The sequence below is a fragment of the Mus musculus genome, chromosome 6 (assembly GCF_000001635.26).
Source record: "Mus musculus strain C57BL/6J chromosome 6, GRCm38.p6 C57BL/6J".
Classification (NCBI taxonomy): Eukaryota; Metazoa; Chordata; class Mammalia; order Rodentia; family Muridae; genus Mus; species Mus musculus.
Genome location: NC_000072.6, coordinates 39,791,548 through 39,811,748, shown reverse-complemented (window position 1 = coordinate 39,811,748; position 20,201 = coordinate 39,791,548). Strand labels below are relative to the sequence as shown.

The window sequence follows — 20,201 nt, the reverse complement described above, 5'->3', positions numbered from 1 at the left end:
ACAATTAAGACATCTTGCTTTTAAAAAACAATTGAGAGTTTATCATAAAAGTTTGAGTCTGGGATTGACGGCCCAGGTGTGTACCTTTAATCCCAGCACTCAGGAGGCAGAGGCAGATGGGTCTCTGAGTTTGAGGCCAGCCTGGTCTACACGGTGAGTTCCAAGACAGCCAATGCTACATAGAGAAACCCTGTCTCAACAAACAAAACAAAACAAAAAAAGAAAAGAAAAGAAAAAGGCTGGGGACAGAGTTTTACACTAGCTTATCCAAATGTACAAAGAGAAGCAGAACTTAGGCTATCTTCCAAAACACAATTTCTCTGTGTTACTGCTCCTGTCTATCTCCTATCCAAGAGTTCTATCCCTGTACCCCGAAAAGAGAACCACAGCTCAACTCCTTGATTGATAGGAACCCAACACGGTCAGAAAGACTCTGAGCTAGCATCAAGTATCTTTGGAACGCAAAGAGCATAAGCTCTAATGAAAAGAAAAATGAAACGTGAAGACAAAGGAAAAATACTGCATTTCATTCTATTATCACAGAGCAAGGAGCTTCAGCGAGGAGGGACTCAGCTCTGGCTATTCTCGACAAAATGATGCGTGTGGTCCCTCTAGAACCTTCCTGGATAGCCAAGGCTCCCCCACTCTCAGAACCACACCCACACAACCCGGCTTTCCTCGCGGGCGGAGGCCCTGGGCTCAGAGCGAGCGCGGCCGCTAGGTGTCGCCCGAGGTCCCGCCCCCAGGGAGTGAGAGTAGTTCCGGGTTGTCCGCCGACTCCGCTCTAGCCATCAAGCTTCCGCCTCTCTCCTGCTCTCTGGAGCTGGGAAGCAAGTAAAGGGGGGCGGGCCTTCCGGGGACGCGCGTGCGCGAGGTCAGGAGCAGGTAAGGCAAGCGGAGCGCTGGGGTCACAGCAGAGGGCGGCGGCGGTGCGGGCGGACCCGGGTCCCTAACCTGGTGGAATTGCCAGATCCAGTCGAGTCAGTTAGGGGCCTTCCTGGAGCTTCCACGTGTACCCCACAAACACCCGAGGCTTTCCCCTTATCCTGTGGGGAACTGAACAAACCAAAAACGCACTTCCTTTCTCCTAGTGAGCCCGCCCTCGCACTCAGTTTTGTGTGGGATGCGCCGGCGATATTTGTTGATTGTTATTTAAAATGCAGTTTAGATGATGCTTGGGAAAATGAATGACTCTACTACAGCTTCCAGCGCCGGAGGAGTGCGCGAATCAGACAGCGGAGAGTATGAGTTGTGCATGCTGAACAAAAAAAAAAAAATAAAGTTATCTGTTCGGAGGGGTTCATGCCCTGTGACCCAGTAAAATAATTGGTACCAGTTTTTAAATGCTCTGAGCACGTTGCTTCTCAGTAACAACTCGTATGCATTCCTTGGGTCGTGATTAGGCAGGCACTATGCCTTCAGCTTTCCTTGTCAGTCGAAACTCAAATAATAAGGTAAATTGTACTCCTGATGTTGATAATTGACCTACACTTATACCCACACAAGTGTACCTGCAAGCATTTTAAATAAATAGATCCATGAGAAAGATAAACTTATCTTTTTATGCCAAAAGGGGAAAAAAGAGTTCTGAATTTTCAGATGTGGGCTTTATGTGTTTTGCTTGACATATTTAAGTAATTTGGTTTTGCTTCTCATTTTCAACGGTTATTTTCACCTGTATTTTTCTTTCATTCACATTTAAAGAAACATGATATTTCAAAGGAACTAATTTGTGAGGCTGAAGAGATGGCTCAGTAGTTAATAGAGCATATTGCTCTTGCAGGATCCAGGTTGAGTTTCTAGTCAGATAACTCACAACCACGTATAACACCATTATAGGGCAGAGGTTCTCAACCTGTGAGTCACATATCAGATATCCTGCATATCAGATATTTACATTACAATTCATAAATTCATAACAATAGCAGAACTGCAGTTATGAAGTAGAAATGAAATAATTTTATGGTAGAGGGGTCAGCACGACATAAGGAACTGTATTAAAGGAACGCCGCATTAGGAAGATTGAGAACTACTGGTCTAGGGGAACCCTCTCCATCTTGCCTCCCTGGGAACATAGTCACACAGACCCACCCACAAATAACTTTTGTTTGTTTGTTTTTAATTTTTACCCTATTGTGTAACTCCTAGGATAATTTTATGTGAATTGAAATCTAATTGGCATGTAAATCATTTGACTTAATGTTATATAATTTAAAAGGTTATATTCTTTCATAAAATTGAAATCCTTTAGGAAAGCATACTGAAATCTCAAAACGTCCTAAATTTTTAAATAGCCCTTTACATGTATGTGTGTGTGCTCAGGCATGCAGAGGTCACCTTAGGGGAGTCCCAGAGATCACAGTCAGATGGCAGGCCTGGTGACAAGCACCTAAACTGCTAAGCCATCTTTCCAGCCTCTTCTTTTTTTTTTTTTTTTAAGTTAAAGAAGGGAGAAGGGAGGTAGCAATGCATCCGCCCTAGGACCAGTTACAGAAAGCAGGCATTTTAGCCTGTGTTTTTGTGGTGAGACAGGGTCTCACCATGTAGCCCTGGCTTGCCTAAAATTTCACTTAGAACAAGACTGGTCTTGAACGCACAGAGAACCACTAGCCTGTGCTTTGAAGTGCCAGGTTTGAAGGCCACAACTGACCTCTGTTGGTTTATTTATGTGTTGTTTATACTTAAAGTTTAACAGACCAGTGAGATGGCTCAATGGACAAAGACACTGCAGTCAACCCTAATGACTAGGGACGATTAAATGTCCTCATACCTCCACCTGTGTATTGTAGCACATGTGTGTCCATATATACATACATACATACCAGCACAAAATAAACGAATGCAATTTTTGAAGCTTTTTTAAAAAGTACATCGTGTGTGTGTGTGTGTGTGTGTGTGTGTGTGTGTGTGTGTGTGTGTGTGTTAGTTAAGCTAAAGCCACCATGCTGGGAGTAGGGCTGAGTCAGGGACTCGGGTCTAAAGAGGATTATTCTCTCTCTTTGTCATAAGAGAGAGAAGGCTGTCATTTTAAGACTTGGCTTTTGTGGTCTGTGTTGCCATGGAGTCTAATCAGATCTTACGGCTGATTATATATCCCACCTGTGTGCTACACTGCAAAGTGGCTATGGAGTTACCTTAGCATAGCTGCTGTCTACAGGCTTCCTCTCCTTCCTGCCTGTCAGGTTACCAAGGTTCTGGCTGCCCCCGTTCCCCTCGTCAGGCTTTGTAAATGAGGGTATCATTTCAGGGAGGCGCAGGAGTAACTGTGTAATTGTGCACTCAAAGGAGTCAACAAATGAACACTATTCACTGAACCCACGAGCACCAAGCTATCAGAGGGGTTTAGGGTTGTTCCTTCTGTGGGTTACCATTTACTGGGTGCCACTGCTCTCCTGACGTCTCACAGTATCCCTGCAGTCTTGAATTTCAGAAAGATGGAAATTAGAATTTAGACAGGCAGAGTTCAGAATAGATCAAATGACAGAGCCAGGATACAAAGCCAGGTCTCATCCTGTAGGCTCTATTTAAGAAGAAAGTGATTGGGAATTCAAGATGTATTTTCCTTTAGATGTTGTAGCAAATGATAGTTCCCAGCCTGCTTTAACGTATCTCTGGAAATGCTAGGCAATTACAGTGAAAAATCTATTCCGATGCTATACTAGTAACTAAGTAAAAAGAGGACAAAATGAATGGAGGAAAAAGTTTGTTTAAACTTGTGTTTGGAAAAAGTCAAGGTTTCAAGAGAGGTTTTTTCGTTGTTATTTGTGGTGGTGGTGGTGGTGGTGGTGGTGGTGGTGGTGGTGTTTAAAACATACATAGAAACATGGCTGCTTCTGAAGACGTGTGGACATCTAATGGCCCTGGAAGGGTTATGACACTGTTATATTCTCCTTAGATGTAAACTGATAAAAAATGAAACCTCGGGCTGATGAGATGGCTCAGTGGGTAAGAGCACCCGACTGCTCTTCCGAAGGTCAGGAGTTCAAATCCCAGCAACCACATGGTGGCTCACAACCATCCATAACGAGATCTGACTCCCTCTCCTGGAGTGTCTGAGGGCAGCTACAGTGTACTTACATATAATAAATAAATAAATCTTTAAAAAAAAAAAAAAAAAAATGAAACCTCCATTCTGATGATATCAGCCCAAACCCATCTGCATCCACACAGTCCACCCTGGATTGCAGGATGTAAAAGGGGAAGAGCAAAGAAAGCTATGGTAGCCCAGATTGGTTTGAACGAGACCGTGAGTCTTCTCCCCTGGCTAGCCTTTGGGTGGCACTGCTGGCCCAAGATCATCTAGTTGGCATTCAGAGTAATAATGGTTTGACATTATTAGTTGCTCTAAGGTCAACCTCTGTTCTGTCTCTGGATGTTGAAATAGCATTAAAACTCTGCTCATCCAAGCACTGTTTTGCAATGCATCAGGTGCCCTCTACCTAGTCTTGTCTTTTAGCAGATGTGTGGGAACCTCTTCTCTGCAGGTGGCATTTTATTGGCATTCTTGTTTCCTCCCACGCTCTCCCGGCATTTCTATTTTTGAAGTATTAGTTTGATGGAAGCATACTTTGCTTTGCAAGGGTAGAGTGCAGAACTCTGAAGAAAGAGCTGTTCTACGTTAGCGCCTTCTCATTAGGTTTTGGGTTAGTTCTCCCATTCGCTTTTTCAAGATAGATTTATGCCTTTTTTACATTTAAAAGCTAGCTCCTCCACATCTCAACCAAACTACCCCCCAGATAGCCTTTTAGCCAGCAAGGATTCTTATCTCGGCATGAAAATTTCACATAAACTGGTATGTGCTGCCAACAATAGCGCATACGACTGACCTAGAATGAGATGGTACAGTTATTCTACCAGAAGCATTGTTTTGGGTGGTAGTGGTCGTAAAGGTTTTTTGTTTTGTTTTGTTTTGTTTTACTATTTTTTTGTTTTTTTTTTTTTTTTTTTTTTCTGAGACAGGGTTTCTCTGTGTAGCCCTGGCTGCCCTAGAACTCACTCTGTAGACCAGGCTGGCCTCGAACTCAGATCCTCCTGTCTCTGCCTCCCAAGTGTTGGGATTAAAGCCGTGTGCCATCACCACCAGACATTTTTTTTTTTTTACTTTTTATTGTGTGTGTCTGTGTCTCTATGCCTGTGTGAATGCATGCCGTTTGTGTGTGCAGTGCCCACAGAGGCCAGAAGAAGGCATCAGATCCCACGGAGCTGGATATACAGGCAGTTGGGAATGGTCCAGCACGGGTGCTGTGAACTGGGCTGTCCTCTGGAAGGGCAGCAAGCATTCTTCACGCTGAGTTCTCTCTCTAGCCCCCAGAAGCATTCTTGATTTTTGCATGTCCATCATGTGTTTTTTTATATATCTGTTAGCTATAATATAATTCTTAATGTCCTAGTTATCGTTCTCACATCTGTTCCATCGTTCTGTACCTCTGAAGAAAGTTACTGTTGAGCTAGTTTGTGTTAAGGCTGAGTATCATACTTCCTAAGTGACTTTTGTTCAGGAATAACAACTCTATTGAGCTGATGATCCTTATTTGAGCTGTTGAATTTTGTTTCTATAGAACCACTGTCTGTTTTTTCCACATGGCTTGCAGTTGCTAGGCAGAATTCAATCGAGTAACCTAGAGGCTAAATGACCTCATAACTCATTAGCAGTTCTCAGAGCCATCTGGTGCCCTGGAGGAGAACAGTGTTCAAAGGACTGATAATAAAGACAACAGCGTAATTACTTCTCTGCCATGATTACACCTTTAGATGGCAAGCAGTCAGCATATTTACTTGCAGACTGCTTGGGTGGTTGTTTTCTAAAGGTATAATAACGATGCCATAGCAGAATAACTTGTTTCCCTGACCCCTTCATCCAGCTTGCAAAGAAGTAAACCTGACAAGCAAATAACCTACCAAATTACAAATTGTAAGAAAGGCAATACACCGAAGAGACAGTCCGTGAACACAAAATTGTAGAAACTGCAGGCCAGAGGAGAGAAGCAGCTGTCAAGTGGGCATGTCTCCCCTCAGGGCAGAGCCTGCCCAAGGGCCATAATAATTCATGGGTGGCTTGCTATATTTTCATTTTCTAAAATGTTACCTAGGAAAATATGGGATTTTTCACGCTCACCTATTAATCTCATCTTCTGTAGGAATCCTGTTCCCTACTGGTGAAGAAATGTCTCCGCTTTCGGAGTATGCACTGCGCATGTCTCGTCTGAGTGCCCGGATCTTTGGTGAAGTGGCCAGGTCTACTGACTCAAAGTCCATGAAAGTGGTGAGCCTGTTTAGCGAGCAGCCCTTGGCCAAGAAGAAAGAGACTTATGACTGGTATCCAAATCACAACACGTATTTTGCGCTCATGGGCAACCTCCGTTTCCTTGGCCTTTACAGGTGATAAGGGGGGGTGGGTCTTGTGACGGGTGGTTTTGGAAGGTTGGCCAAGGAAAACAATTAGCTTGGGACTCACTACAGTTTTGTGATTCTTATGGGAGTCCAGGTGAATCAAAGGGTAAGGGGATGAGGGGACTCAAAATTGCCTTAATCCATAAACAAACAGAAACATACGCTTATGTCTAAAGCTTAACCATTATCAAATTGTATTGAGCTATAGAGAGATGTCTAATTGTTCTTTAGTTTAAAACTGCTCTAAAAAGGATGGAGACAGCTGAGTGGGCCAAAGTGACGAGGTATAAAGGACCCCCCCCCCCCCAAAGCACGGTGGTTGCCAGAGCTGCTGGTTCTTGGTCCTGCCCCCTCCCCCTCCCTGCTTTGCCTCTTACTGGGTGTGTAGGAGCCTCCGTTCTCTGCTGGTGGCAGTTTCGTTGACATTTCTTATTCCTCCCACTCGCTTCTGGCATTTTATTTTGTGCCTTTTTGATATATTAATTTGGCTTAAATAAGCTGTATTTCACTTTGAAGAGTAATTTATAAATTATATAATTTTTAATACTGTGCTTTATATGTTTGGTAGGTCTAAGAAGTGAGTGCTTAAGACCTTTGTTGGGGGGCAAAAAAAGGATAAACTATCTAGGTAGTCATTTTTCTCTTTTTCATTTCCAAACTAGTACATACTCCTTACAAAGAATTAAAACAGTATATTTCATAAAATTTAATTGTATACCATCTTTAAAATATAACATGCTTTAATTAGGCCTAACTATTAATTTGGGACCATTTGTTGTAATATAAAATTAATAGTACAGCATGATACATACTCATTCCAGAGAGCTAAATGTTGGTATATTCATTTATCCAACGTATTTCTAAGCACTTCCCATGTGCTGGTACCTAGGATGGACATTAAAGGAGCAGCAATGAACAAAACCAATGGAGAGTCTAAAATAATACATTACTAGAGATTATAACATACAACCTGCTTCTGAGTGTCTGCAGTTGCTTGGGACTCTTTCCTGTGCTTTTCGTCTTGCCTCAGGAAAAATACTAATTTTATTATGACCCAGAATAAAATATCGGAAGCCAAATCCCAAGGAAAATTATAACAAAATCACATTCAACTATTTTAATATGCTTCTTGATACTGTTCTTCTTGTTTACTTGGAAAACAAAGACATATCTTTGAAGATGGGAAAAATACTAACCACTTAGTTGTTCATTGAAAAACAAAGTTATTTGTATGTGTTTAGTCAGTAGCTGTGGGGATGGTGTCTTCAGTGCATGTCCATCTGTAGTGTCAGACAGGTTGATGCAGCACCACTTCACAAAGAACGCCTGATGTAAAGGCCTGCAAAAGAGGGCGGAAAGTAGACGCTCCCCAGACAGTGGATTCACTCAGTTAACAAGCTGTCGTGACGTGCTAGCAGCCTCTGTAGAGTTTTCTGTCTGATGGAGAACAAAGACTGGGGAATGATGTAATCCATCATATATGTTTTGTGACAATGTTTGGTGGGGGGGGGGGGAGTTTGCAGGGGGTGGGACAGAACTAGCTAAGCAGGATCCAGAGTGCTGACAGGCCTGTGGTGAGCAGGGCAGTCACAGAGGACATGGAGGTTTAGGCTGAGGCTCATGGGTCCGGAGTGAACCCGGTGAGACCTGGGAAGGTCTGTGGGACAGAGGCACGAGTGAACAAAGCCCGCACTTCCTGAGGCTGGAGTGTGCCTGCAATGACCCAGGAATAGTTTGGGCCAAGGCAGTGACAGGGAGACAGGAGGCAGGTCACGGGGGTCTGTGAGCGCTGTGGTAAAGAAAGGGGCTTTTGCTCTGGGCAACAGAGTTTAAACAAGATGATCTGACATCTGTTTTAGATGAATTATTATAGCTATATTAAGAATTATTTGTCCTTCCTAGCTAATCCCAATGTAGATAATGTGTTTATTCAATGTTTATTCATGGAATAAAGTATCAAATTCTTTAAAACCAACCTTTTAAAAAACAGCTTAGTTGAACCCAGCAAAGCATCTTTTTATATTATTTAGTCCATTTTATTAAGCCCATTAATAATGTATATTTAAACCATAAGCTATTAATGTAACCTGTTAAAGATGAGGAAACTAAGGTGCAAAAGAGAGCCGGGTCTTGTATTCAAAGTCACAGAGCTCTATCTGTGGAACTGTGTTTTACAGCCAGGTCTGCGTGAGTTCCATGGCTTACATGGTAAGCACTTTCTTTGGGTATTTGGTCTTAGAATGTAGACACTTTAAGCAGTTGTAGAAGTCTTCACACTGTCCACATGTCTAGTTAGTCCTGCCTGCCATGACTCCTTTAATGCCTGTCGTGAACTGCTTTCCATGTGCTTGACCCTTTTCCCATTCATGCTCTTCCGGACAACTGCCTGGTTTAGGAGATGCTAATTCCTCGGCAGTCAGGATCTCTGTGTGCAACTGGAGACTTACACTCACGATGTACTCCTCTCAATGTTTAGTCTTTTTTTGTTTTTTTCAGTACTGAGATTCTAACCCAAGGTGTTTAGCCTTAACATAGGGAAATGATGGGTGGTGTATCTTATAGATACATAGGTTTAGCTAGGCTCACCTGGAAGTTTGCTCCTCTTTGTAGTATTGCGTCTGGGGAGGAAAACTGACACCTGAATTCTTATAACCTAGCCAGTCTATAGGTTGGGTCCTCTCTGCTTTCTGTTCACCAAACTAAGCATGTGCCCTGAAAAGCCACAGTCGACAGCCTAAGAGACCAGTTCTAGATTGTCATTTCTCTAGTGTGGTAAACATAGCTCTTTGACTTTGTTTTCCCTTCTTCATCCAGAGATGAGCATCAGGACTTTAAGGATGAGCAACGACGTCTAAAGAAGCTCCGTGGGAAGGGGAAACCGAGGAAAGGAGAAGGGAAGAGAGCTACAAAAAAGAAATAGCATCAGCTCATCAAGAAAGCAAATGCCTTCCTCAGTGACTAAGAAAGTGCATCTCATTATCTTCCCGAGTATTAGAGGAACATGACTTCCCTCAGTAGACGCCAACCCTGTGTTCACGTTTTACTTCAGTTAAGCTGTGACTGGTTTCTTGAAGATAATATTCTAATCCTTCAAAATTATAATGACCTTGGTTTTGTAATCTGAAGCATACCTAATTCTATAATGGAGTGAATAAACTATTGTTGACTGATGTGTTTAAGATTGGAATGGCTGTTAGGATTGGAGCTGGAGAACCTCCCTAAATGAATGTCCTGTGCTTTCTTTATTCCTCCATTGCATCCCGACCCAACCCTAACCTTGCCTCTCTCTGACCAGTGAGCCTTTGTATTCACCATTAAGCTTGCTCTTTAGAAGGTGCTTAACTGGGATTAAAGGTTTTCTGGGACAGGGAGTATTGAATGCCTTGTGTATACAAGGTATTGGAGTTTAGTAATAGAGTGGTTAAAAAGGAAAAACAGTTTTTAGCTCATGGAACTTTAGGCTTTGTAGAAGAGGCTAATATAAATACATATATATTTAACATAGTTATAATTGTGTTGTATTACAATAATAATAAATGCTATAAAGGGAAAAAACTACTTTTTGAGACAGTGGATGGGTGGATAAATGCAAATATTGACAAAACCACATGAGGAAATTTAGAGAGCTTCCAAAAGGGAAAAAAAAAAGCTGAACATAAATGATGAGAGAAAAATGATAGGGAAAAGTGTTTGAAGTGAAGAAAGATTGAAAAGCCCTGAAGTAAGAAGAAACCCCTGTTCTTAACATTGAAAACAGACCACACTGACTGGCTCATGTTTAACCATAAGGACATAGACAGGCCAGGTAAGAGGCATAGACAGGACAGCAAGTTTGAGGCCAGCCTAGACAAGTTAGCAAGACCCTGTCTCAAAATAGAGGGAAGGCTATGTAAAGTCTGTGCATGTCATGGGAAAGTCCTGTTTAACCTTAGTCAAAGAGCAATGTACAGAAGCAAGAGTAGACCTATCAGCTACTTTAAACAGGATCTTCTTTCCCTGAGCACTGAATGAGTTCTGGACTAGTAAAAACTGGAGTGCATATGTTTAGACAAACGTTATTTTTAAACATGCATAAATCCAGATGGTATGGCTAGGGCTTATATAGCCTGTTTGGGGGGCGGATACTTAAAATTGGGTGATTTGTGTCTGCTAGAATTGAACTCAAACAGAAGGTTCGGAATCCATTCGTTTAAAGCTTTCTACTGAGTACCTGCCATATGCCTAGCTCATCATAGTTGTGAGCTGATAGAATGAATAGATGTAGTCTCTCCAAAACTCTGTGAATGGGAGCTGCTGCTGTTACGAAGGAAGGAACGACAAGAGCTCTGGAATCTGCTTATAAACAGTGCACCTAGCACTGCAGCTGAACCGGGGGAGATGCTGAGGTGGGAAATAGTAATAGCCTGGATGTGTGACAGCCGTGGTCATTCTCCGACCTGTAAAGAAGCCCTCGGGCTGAAGAGATGGTTCAATGGTTAAGAGTGTTTGTCTGGCAGAGGACCAGGGTTCAGCTCTCTGTACCCACATGTTGACTCCAGTTTCAGGGGATTGGGTGCCCTGGCGGGCACCAAACACACATGTGGTTCACATATAGGTAGGCAGGCAGGCAAAACACACATACACATAAGATAATTTTTTAAAATGTTAAAGAGTCTCTTCATATAGAAGATATAAAGAAGATGTTTGGACAAGTCGCTGCATTAGATCCTAACCACAAACCTGAGGTAGAAAGCAGAATCTCTCCTGGAAGAGCTTCGATAGCTCAGACTGACAGAAGGCCTAGGAATGGCTGTGGTTGTTTAAAGGCTCATATACTTGAATACTTGCTCACCAGGGAATGGAACTGAAAGGATTATAAGGATTAGGAGGTGCGGTCTTGTTGGAGGAAATGGAGGTGGGCTTTGAGGTTTCAGAAGCCCATGCTATGGCCCACTTCTCTCTCACTCAGCTTGCCAATCAAGATGTACCTGTCAGTTACTCCTCCAACACTATACATGCTACCGTGTTCCCTACCATGATGATGGACTAAACCTCTGAAACTGTAAGCACATCCCCATGCTTTCTTTTGTAAGAGTTGTCTTGGTCATGGCATCCCCTCACAAAACAATAGTGGCTAAGGCAAACCCGCAGCAGATCCGTGTGCCACTGCCACTTGCTAAAAATCAGGGAAAAGCTAGGATTTCTTTGCATGTAAACTGCCCAAAAACCACCTGTTGGAGAAATACCTTGAGACTCAGGGCAGCCTATACTAAATTGCTTCAGACATACTGGGGGGAAAGGATGAGAATGAAGTAACTAGATGCCATAGCAGGCAATGCAATTCAGGACACCAGTGTCATTCATAGGTTCAGTGTGGATAAATGCAGCCAAGGAAAAAAATTACTTTAGACTTGAACTGGCTAGACTGCTATCATCAGAGTTTTGATCAAAACCTAAACTACCTTCCTTCTAATGTTTGGCATTTAGTGTACAGAAAGGACTTTGCCATGGATTCTGTTAGAGTATAAAAAAAAAAAAAAAAAAAAAGTACTCCACTATGTTCATAGCAGCCTTATAATAGCCAGAAGCTGGAAACAACCCAGATGTCCCTCAATGGAAGAATGGATACAGAAAATGTGGTACATTTACACAATGGGATACTACTCAGCTATTAAAAATGACTTCATGAATTTTACAGGCAAATGGATGGAACTAGAAAAATATCCTGAATGAGATAACCCAGACCCAAAAGGACATACGAAGTATGTACTCACTGATAAGTGGAAATATCCATGATACAGCTCACTTATGAAGTTTAACAAGAAGGAAGACCAAAGTGTGGATGCTTCAATCCTATTTAGAAGGGGGAACAAAATAATCATGGGAGATTGTGATGGTTTGCATATGCTTGGCTCAGGGAGTGGCACTATTAGAAAGTGTAGCCTTATTGGAGGAAGAGTGTCACTGTGGGAGTGGGCGTGAGACTCTCCTCCTAGCTGCCTGAGGATGCCCAGTCTGTTTCTGGCTTCCATTGGATGAAGATGTAGAACTTGCAGCTCCTCCAGAACCATGACTGCCTGGATGCTGCCATGTTCCCACCTTGATGATAATGGACCGAACCTCTGAACCTGTAAGCCAGCCCCAATCAAATGTTGTCATTTATAAGACTTGCCTTGGTCATGGTGTCTGTTCACAGCAGTAAAACCCTAAAACAGAGGTAGAAGGAGGGAGGGATCTGGGTGGAAGAGGGGAGAAGGAGGGGAAAAGGGGGGCCAGGATTAGATATGGAAAGAGACAGGAGAGAAGTCCAGAAGGCCAGGAGAATGAATAGAAATATGTAGCAGTGGAGGTGGGGAACGGGGGTGGGGGGCTAGGGGAGAACCACTAGAAAGTCCCAGACACCAGGGATGCAAGAGGGTCCCAGGACCCAATGGGAATGACATTAGCTGAAATACCCAACAGAGGGGAGATAGAACCTGAAGAGACAACTTCCAGTAGATAGGCATGGTCCACAGTTGAGGGATGGGGCCACCCACCCATCTCAAAATTTTTGACCCAGAATTGTTCCTGTCTAAAGGAAACATGGGGACAACAAAATGTAACAGATACTGAAGGTAAGGCCATCCAGAGACAGCCTCATGTAGGAATCCATCCCATCTGCAGACACCAAACTCAGACACTATTGCTGATGCTAAGATGTGCTTGCACACAGGAGCCTGGTATGGCTGTCTTCTGAGAAGCTCTGCCAGCACCTGACCAATACAGATGCAGATACTTACAGCCAACCACTGGACTGAGCCTGGGGATCCCAATGGAAGGGTTAGGAGAAGGACTAAAGAAGCTGAAGGGGTTTGCAACTCCATAGGAAGAACAACAATATCAACTATCCAGACTCTTCAGAGCCCCCAGGGACTAAACCACCAACCAAAGAGTACACATGAGTGTAGCAGAGCACTGCCTTATCTGACATCAATGAGAGGGGAGTTGCTTGGTCCTGTGGAGGCTTAATACCCCAGAGAAAGGGGATGCTAGAGGGGTGAGGTGGGAGTGGGGGAGTGGGTGGGGGAGCACCTTCTTAAAGGCAAAGGGGACAGAGGATGGGGAGGAGGGTTGTGCAGGGGAGACCAGGAAGGGGGACAACATTTGAAGTGTAAATAAAATAATAATAAAATTTTGACTTTTAAATTCAAAAATTGAGAGGTTATAATGTAGTTTGCTTGCTGTAGCCCTACAGTACATTCCTAGATCTTTCTGTAAAATCATGATAATATTTTACTAGATTAAGGCCCTCAGTAGTTAAGAGCCTTTAATCTCAGCACTTGGGAGGCAGAGACAGACAGATCTAAGTGAAGCCTGCTTTTGCTTATACTGCATCTCCTAAGATAGAATAAAGCAAAACTTACAGTTCCACTTTTTCCACTTTCCCTCTCTCCGCACATATTTTCACCAAAGCTCCTAAAGTTACTAAATTTAAAGATCAGTCTGAGATGGAGCTAAGAACAAACTAGACTGTCTTTAACCTTCCAATCTTGTCTTCTTGTCTTGTGTGTGTGTGTGTGTGTGTGTGTGTGTGTGTGTGTGTGTGTGTGTGTGTTTAAAAAAAAAAAAGAAGAAGAAGAAGTTCAGAGGTGAGTATAATACATCTTTAATCCCAGTACTCAAGGGGCAAAAACAGTCTGAGTTTGAGGCTACCCTGGTTTACACAGTGAATTTCATTCAGGTCAGCCAGTAAATAAATAAATCATTTTAAAAAGTAGAAACTAAAGTCAAGTCAATGTAAACCCAGGTACTCATTCTGCTTCAGGAAGCCTGGTTTCTGGGAGAGGAAGGATCCGTTTAAGGAGAGCTTTCCTTCTCCGTGGTATGAAAGCCGTGAGCTACTCCTAAGATTATTTCAGTAAGAAACCAGTGCTTGGGGCAAAACCATCATTTCAAAAGAGACAGAAAGCTACTGATTGGCCCACTGAGCTCAGAATAAAAACAGGGCTGGAGAGATCTCAGAGGTTAAGAACACAGGCTGTTCTTCCAGAAGACCCGAGTTTGATTCCCAGAACCCACGTGGCTGCTCACAACCATCTGTAACCCCAGTTCCAGGGATTCTAACACCCCCTCCTAGCCTCCACAAGCACCAGACACACATGGCACACAGGCACAAATGCTCAGAAGAATACATAAATAGAACAGAATAGAAGAAAACAGAATTCTAAAGAGAGCCTGGAAGTTTTGGAGAAGACATGGATGAATCTAAAGGTTCCAATCTGAGTATTCATAAGGACTGGCCAAGGCATTAAGCACCAAACTAGTAACAGACACGGTGATACGAATGCCTAATAAAGGACAGTAGAGCTAGGAGGGAGTTTTGTTTGCATAGGAATGCGCTCCTAAGCATTGAAAGCAATGCATGCAAGTATGCCAACACTCTCATAGTACTCACCACATACAGGACACTGTGTATTGTAGATCCTACCTCATTAACTCCTTCTCCCATCTCATGCTACGAGAGTCTGAGGCTTAGACCTTATGCCCAAGCAGACATCTACAAATACCTAGACGAATTCAAAATCTTGGGTCACCAGACTCATTTTCCATAAGCATAAAGAAAATTTTAGAATAAACAGCATATACAAGACCTACAAGCAACAGTGAAACCTAACACCAGTGATTGCTATGAAGGGCATGGTCTGCCAATCTCAGAATCACAACCAATACCCTGACGTCAAGTTCCCAGTATGTGTTTGGTTGTTCTGGTGTAGTGCTGGGGCTAGTAGCCAGGGTCTTGATACTAGGCCAATGCCCAACTGCTGGGCTACCTTTCTAGACTGTGCTCTTGTGGCTGGGTGAAGCTCTGCTCTTGGTCCAAAGGTCAGAGCAATCATTTGTCAAGCCAAGTATGCTACAGCTCTGCCATTTGTTAGGTACTCCACAGTTTTCTAAAACTGTACCACTTCATCTCTACAACAGCCCTATGACTATTCTTTTCTCCCACTTTATACAAGAACTTGAGTTTGGAGCTGTGCCTGTGAACCCTGGCTATGTGGGAGAAGCTGAAAGATCCTGTCTCTGGTACTAGTCCAGACTAATCAGAGTTGAAACAGGGAAGGAGGCATTGGCTAAGGCACTGGTGTTTGAAAAATGGCTTGCTTTTACCGTGTGGGGTTTTCCTCATCATTTGGTTTCTTGAGCTTATTTTTCTTAGAAAACCTAAGGATTGAATCAAAGAACTCATGCATGCCAGACAAGCACTTTCCACTAAGCTACACCCCAGCCCTGCACTCTTGCTTTAAAATAACAGAAGTGGCTCTGCTGTGTATTCAAGTATAAGAAACTCCACTGAACTTGGGTGTATGAACTTGTAAATCCCAGCACTAAGGAAGCCAGGCAGGAGGAGGAGGATTGAGACCAGCCTATGCTACAAAGATATTGCCTCAAATACAAAAACAGAAACAAATATTGCTGTCAATCAAGTAATGTTTCTTATATCAAGCATTCCTCCCTGTCCTACTGAGAACTTGTTAGACACAGATGGCTGGCTGGCTGGGCCCCACTGGTGTGCCTTATCCAGGTCTTCCATAGGGCCCATAAATTTGTGTATGAATTAGGGCTTGCTGTTGCTGCTCGTCTGGAAACCTTACTTTTAGAACTTAAAAAATATGGCTTTAAGTAACTTGACCAAAGTTCCCCAATTGATAAATTATTGAATTCTTTAACTCAACTGAAATTTCTTAGGTTCCCTGGGGCCTTTCCCTAATCAGTATTTGGGAAATCTTTAGAAACTGACAGAAAAATCCAAAACTTCATACGTTTTTATTGATATGCAAAAAGCTTGTGAAACTACTCAAGCTTGTAACAGATGATCTGAATAAATAAACATCCCCTATGTATGAATAGAAAGAGAAGTATGATAGTCAGTTGGGCCCTGAATTAGACTGTGCATCCATGTGCTTGCTGCAATGAGGAAGGGACCTTTGCTGCTATGAGGAAGGGACCCATCAGGAAAATGCCAGTCTCTGACTCCTCCAGTAATGTCTACATGAGAAAAGCTTAAACAAGCTTTGGGCTTTAAGGAATGGATAAAATGATTCAATATGTAAAAGGTATTATAAACATTAGAAACTGGTACCATAATTCTGAAACAAACATGTATATTCCATCTAGCAGTTACAAAGCAAGGTGCGCTGCTGAAGGTTCAAGACAGGAGATGGCGGCTGGGATGATGCTCAGTAGAAACCAGTTAAAATCCTCTTCACTACACAATAAATAAATAGAATAAGAAAATGGAGCAGGCCCATGGTGGCACACACCTTTGATCCCAGCAGAGGTGGGTGCATCTCTGTGAGTTCAAGGCCAGCCTGAACTATAGGGGGTGTTTCAGGGCAGCCAGAGCAACATAGAGAAACCCTGTCTCAGGAAACTAAAAAGGGGGGGGGGGGGAGAAGTTTAATTTCCAAAGGGAAATGTTTTCTTCTATGGGGGGATAGTGATAAAAGATTTATAGTTATAAGAAGCACAATGCGTAAAAGTTTAAACCATTTTTTTAAAAGATTTATTTATTTATTTAACATATGTAAGTATACTGTAGCTGTCTTCAGACACTCCAGAAGAGGGAGTCAGATTTTGTTATGGATGGTCATGAGCCACCATGTGGTTGTTGGGATTTGAAATCTAGTTTCCACCACGGGACTTTCGGAAAGAGCAGTTGGTGCTCTTAACCACTGAGCCATCTCTACAGCCCTGGTTTATACCATTTTCAGTTCATGTCTAACCTCAGGAAACTGTATCAATTACTGCCACAGCTGTTTACTGTGGTGAAAGGGAAGGTACTGAAGGACTGATGTAGTGGCTAATAGCCAGCATTTTCCAAATGACGCCTGTGACAATAGAGAATGAACTCTGGGAATGGAGGGCCAGACCTTGCAAGTTGTGTCAGTTTAGGATAGTTTGGAGAAACTGGGAACTAAGACAGTGTGTACAAGGGAATCAATAATTTGGGTATTGCTATGGTTTGTATGTGGCTCAGCCCAGGGAATGTACTCTTAGAAGGTATAGCCCTGTTGGAATAGGTGTGGTTTTGTTGGGGTAGGTGTGTCACTGTGGGCGTGGGCCATAAGACCCTCATCCTAGCTGCCTGGAAGCCACTCTTCTCATAGCAGCCTTCAGATGAAGATGTAGAACTCTCAGCTCCTCCTGCACCATGCCTGCCTGGATGCTGCCATGCTCCTGCCTTGATGATAATGGACTGAACCTCTGAACCTGTAAGCCAGCCCCAATTAAATGTTGTCCTTATAAGAGTTACCTTGGTCATGGTGTCTGTTCACAACAGTAAAACCCTAAGACCAGGATGGTACCAGGAGTGGTTCTAGAGGAGCAAAAGTATAAGAAAGAATCTTTTAAGAATCTGGAATTGGCTTAATAATTTGTAAGCATCTTCTAATTCACCAGCACCTTCAACTACTGAAATCTCCAGATATTCTCTCTCCTGAGAGCTCAGAGAATATTGAAGGCCCGTGGTGGAAACTAGATTACAAACTTAAAGAAGCTAATGCCTTTGATTATCTTGATCCATCATTTGTAACTGGCAATGAATTAGGTGACCCAGTGTACAAATTTTCTACAATTTGGGGGGTGGGGGTAGAGAAAATTATTTTGCTGGCTTGTTGCTCTTAGTATCTCTGGACAAATTGATGAAGGCAAAGAATGAGCTGTATGATAAGATTAGACGGCTCCAGATGCAAGTCAACAATCTAAAGGTTTCCAAGTGTGCCCGTGAAGAGAATCTTCTCTCCAGCAGCCATAGAGCTGGGGCTGCAGAAAATCAAAGTGTGGGCTTCTGGGCTTTCCCCCTATAAATTCAAAGTTAAATAAAAAATATTGAGCCTTGATCAGAGAACTTTGTCTTGGCTCGTTGTTTCTCTCGTCTGGCCATTCTATTCCATCCCCTGCTTTCCTTCCAGGTAAACCCTGTTCTCCATGGCTGCTGGTGGCTCCATGTACTCTGGAGGGCCTGGACACATTTAATTTCCCAGGCTGTTTTTATCCCAGGCTGTTTCCTAGATCTTTATCTTGAGCATTCTCAATCAGTAAAACCCATCCTTAGGGGAGATGGCATGTGTATTTTATAGCCTGATGGCCTCTGTGTTATAGACATGATCAAGACCACATCAAATCCTAGGCCCTTACAACTATAGAATTCATCTTCATGGTAGGAAAGTTCTGATGTAGCCACACCTTAAGCTTCATTATGCACACAGGGTTGAGGTCATTACCAGGAAACTTTTTTCCAAAGTTGCACTGTGTTTACGTATGTCTAAATAAACCACCTGGTGTCAGATTCTAAAAGTTTGAACCAACACCAGCTAACTAAGTCACTGTTGCTGGGTTTGGTTGGTTGGTTGGTTGTTTTTGTTTGGTTGTTTTGTTTGTTTTTTGCTACTTTGTAGGTTCTTCTTTCTTCCACCCTTCTCCACTCTTTTACCAGTCTTTCAGTCCACTAACACTAGATAAAGAAAAAAAGGATAGAGAGGAAAGAAAAGAGATTCCTGATTAAAGTTGGGGGATGGCAAGGGGGTGGTGTAATCATTAGCTTCCTGCTAACTAATTCCTTGGGGCAAACTTGAGCTTCACCATCAGGATATCTCGCTTCTTCTCGTTGTTTCTTCTTTGCACACAACTTAGCAAACGAAGGCCAACAACCCACCTCTCAGGGTCCTAGCATTTCTAGTTGAAAAGTCCCCGGAATTCTGAACATAATACACACTTTCAGAAACTATCTACAACAGGCAAATCATCTACCAGAGCTCGAGGCCTATCATAGTCATCTGCCGTGGACAATCTGACCCAGCCCCATGTTCCACACCTGGGATTAGAATGAAAACATATTCTTAAAAGATTTCTGTGTTTTTTTTTTTCCAAAGGAAACATGACTTATAAGGACAGTTTTGGAATTTTGGTTTCTTTTCTTACTCTGACCATTCCTCTGCCAGCCACAACATTTGCAGGGACCCCCACAGTCAAATGTGGATATATCGGCTCTTCTCTAGGTTGAAATAATTAAAGAAGCCCCAAAGAAAAGGCAAGAAGACTCAAAATGAATACCTTTGGAGAGGATTCTGGGGAGGAGGCAGAGTGAGACACATCAGGACTCTCCCTGGCCAGCAGTTGCCCTGGCTCTATCTGTCAGGTGTAATTATTTTCGAACACTGCCAGGTACTAAAGGTTTACAACTTCCAACAGAAGGCCTGGGGGAAGAGGGGTGAACGGCACTTAATCTAGGTCACTTTCCGCTCTTAGCACAGTAATAGCCAACCACTCCTCAAGTAAAGCTCCCTGACAGACATCTGTGCATGTCCCTGGAACAGCCGGCACACACCCTGCAAGAAAAAATGTGAACAAACACAAAGCCATCTTCCAACAACCGTACTCCATCCTGACAGTTGCTTGGACACTGGGAGGTGCAGAGAGAGGCAAGTGAGCTTTGTTTTCATGTTTCCCTTCTCTGCTGTTCTGCTGATGTGATTTCCAATGTATTTAAAGGGCCAATACCTTTCTTCCCCCTCCTTTTTTTCTGGTTTTTGCCTTTTGGGAGCTACATATTAAAGACTGTGCACTCAAAACATATCCAGGGAAAATTAGAATGTGATCACATGAGCCCAGAGAAGGGCACAGAGACAGAAAACCAGAAAGGGCCTTAAATTCACACATCTATTTGTCTGTGATACTATGGTAGCCTACAATAGTAAATACAAATTTTAGGATCAACAGTTTAAGACAAAGCAAACAAACATAAAAGAACAGAAACCCTAGAGAAAAAAAGAGACTGCAGTTTCCAAGTGGCC

At 42.9% G+C, this 20,201-nt stretch overlaps 1 protein-coding gene across 2 annotated transcripts; it reads left to right on the top strand.

Annotated features, from left to right (window-relative positions):
* Positions 1 to 812: 812 nt before the first annotated feature.
* On the top strand, positions 813 to 9,945 carry Mrps33 (mitochondrial ribosomal protein S33). Of its 2 annotated transcripts, none has more exons than NM_001010930.1 (3): positions 813 to 885; positions 6,138 to 6,262; positions 9,205 to 9,945. In NM_001010930.1, exons 2-3 carry the CDS (start codon positions 6,164 to 6,166, stop codon positions 9,208 to 9,210), a joined length of 105 nt encoding a protein of 34 aa, NP_001010930.1. In that variant the 5' UTR covers positions 813 to 885; positions 6,138 to 6,163; the 3' UTR covers positions 9,211 to 9,945. The 2 variants fall into 2 exon arrangements, with proteins under 2 accessions (NP_001010930.1, NP_034400.1); NM_010270.2 differs by having other exon boundaries at positions 6,138 to 6,378.
* The last annotated feature ends 10,256 nt before the right edge of the window (positions 9,946 to 20,201 follow it).

Excerpts from the sequence above, each read along its gene's own strand:
- Mrps33 (NM_010270.2), top strand. The coding sequence starts at position 6,164 with ATGTCTCCGCTTTCGGAGTATGCACTGCGCATGTCTCGTCTGAGTGCC. Across the intron at positions 6,379-9,204 it reads CGTTTCCTTGGCCTTTACAG|AGATGAGCATCAGGACTTTA; the intron begins GTGATAAGGGGG and ends TTCTTCATCCAG.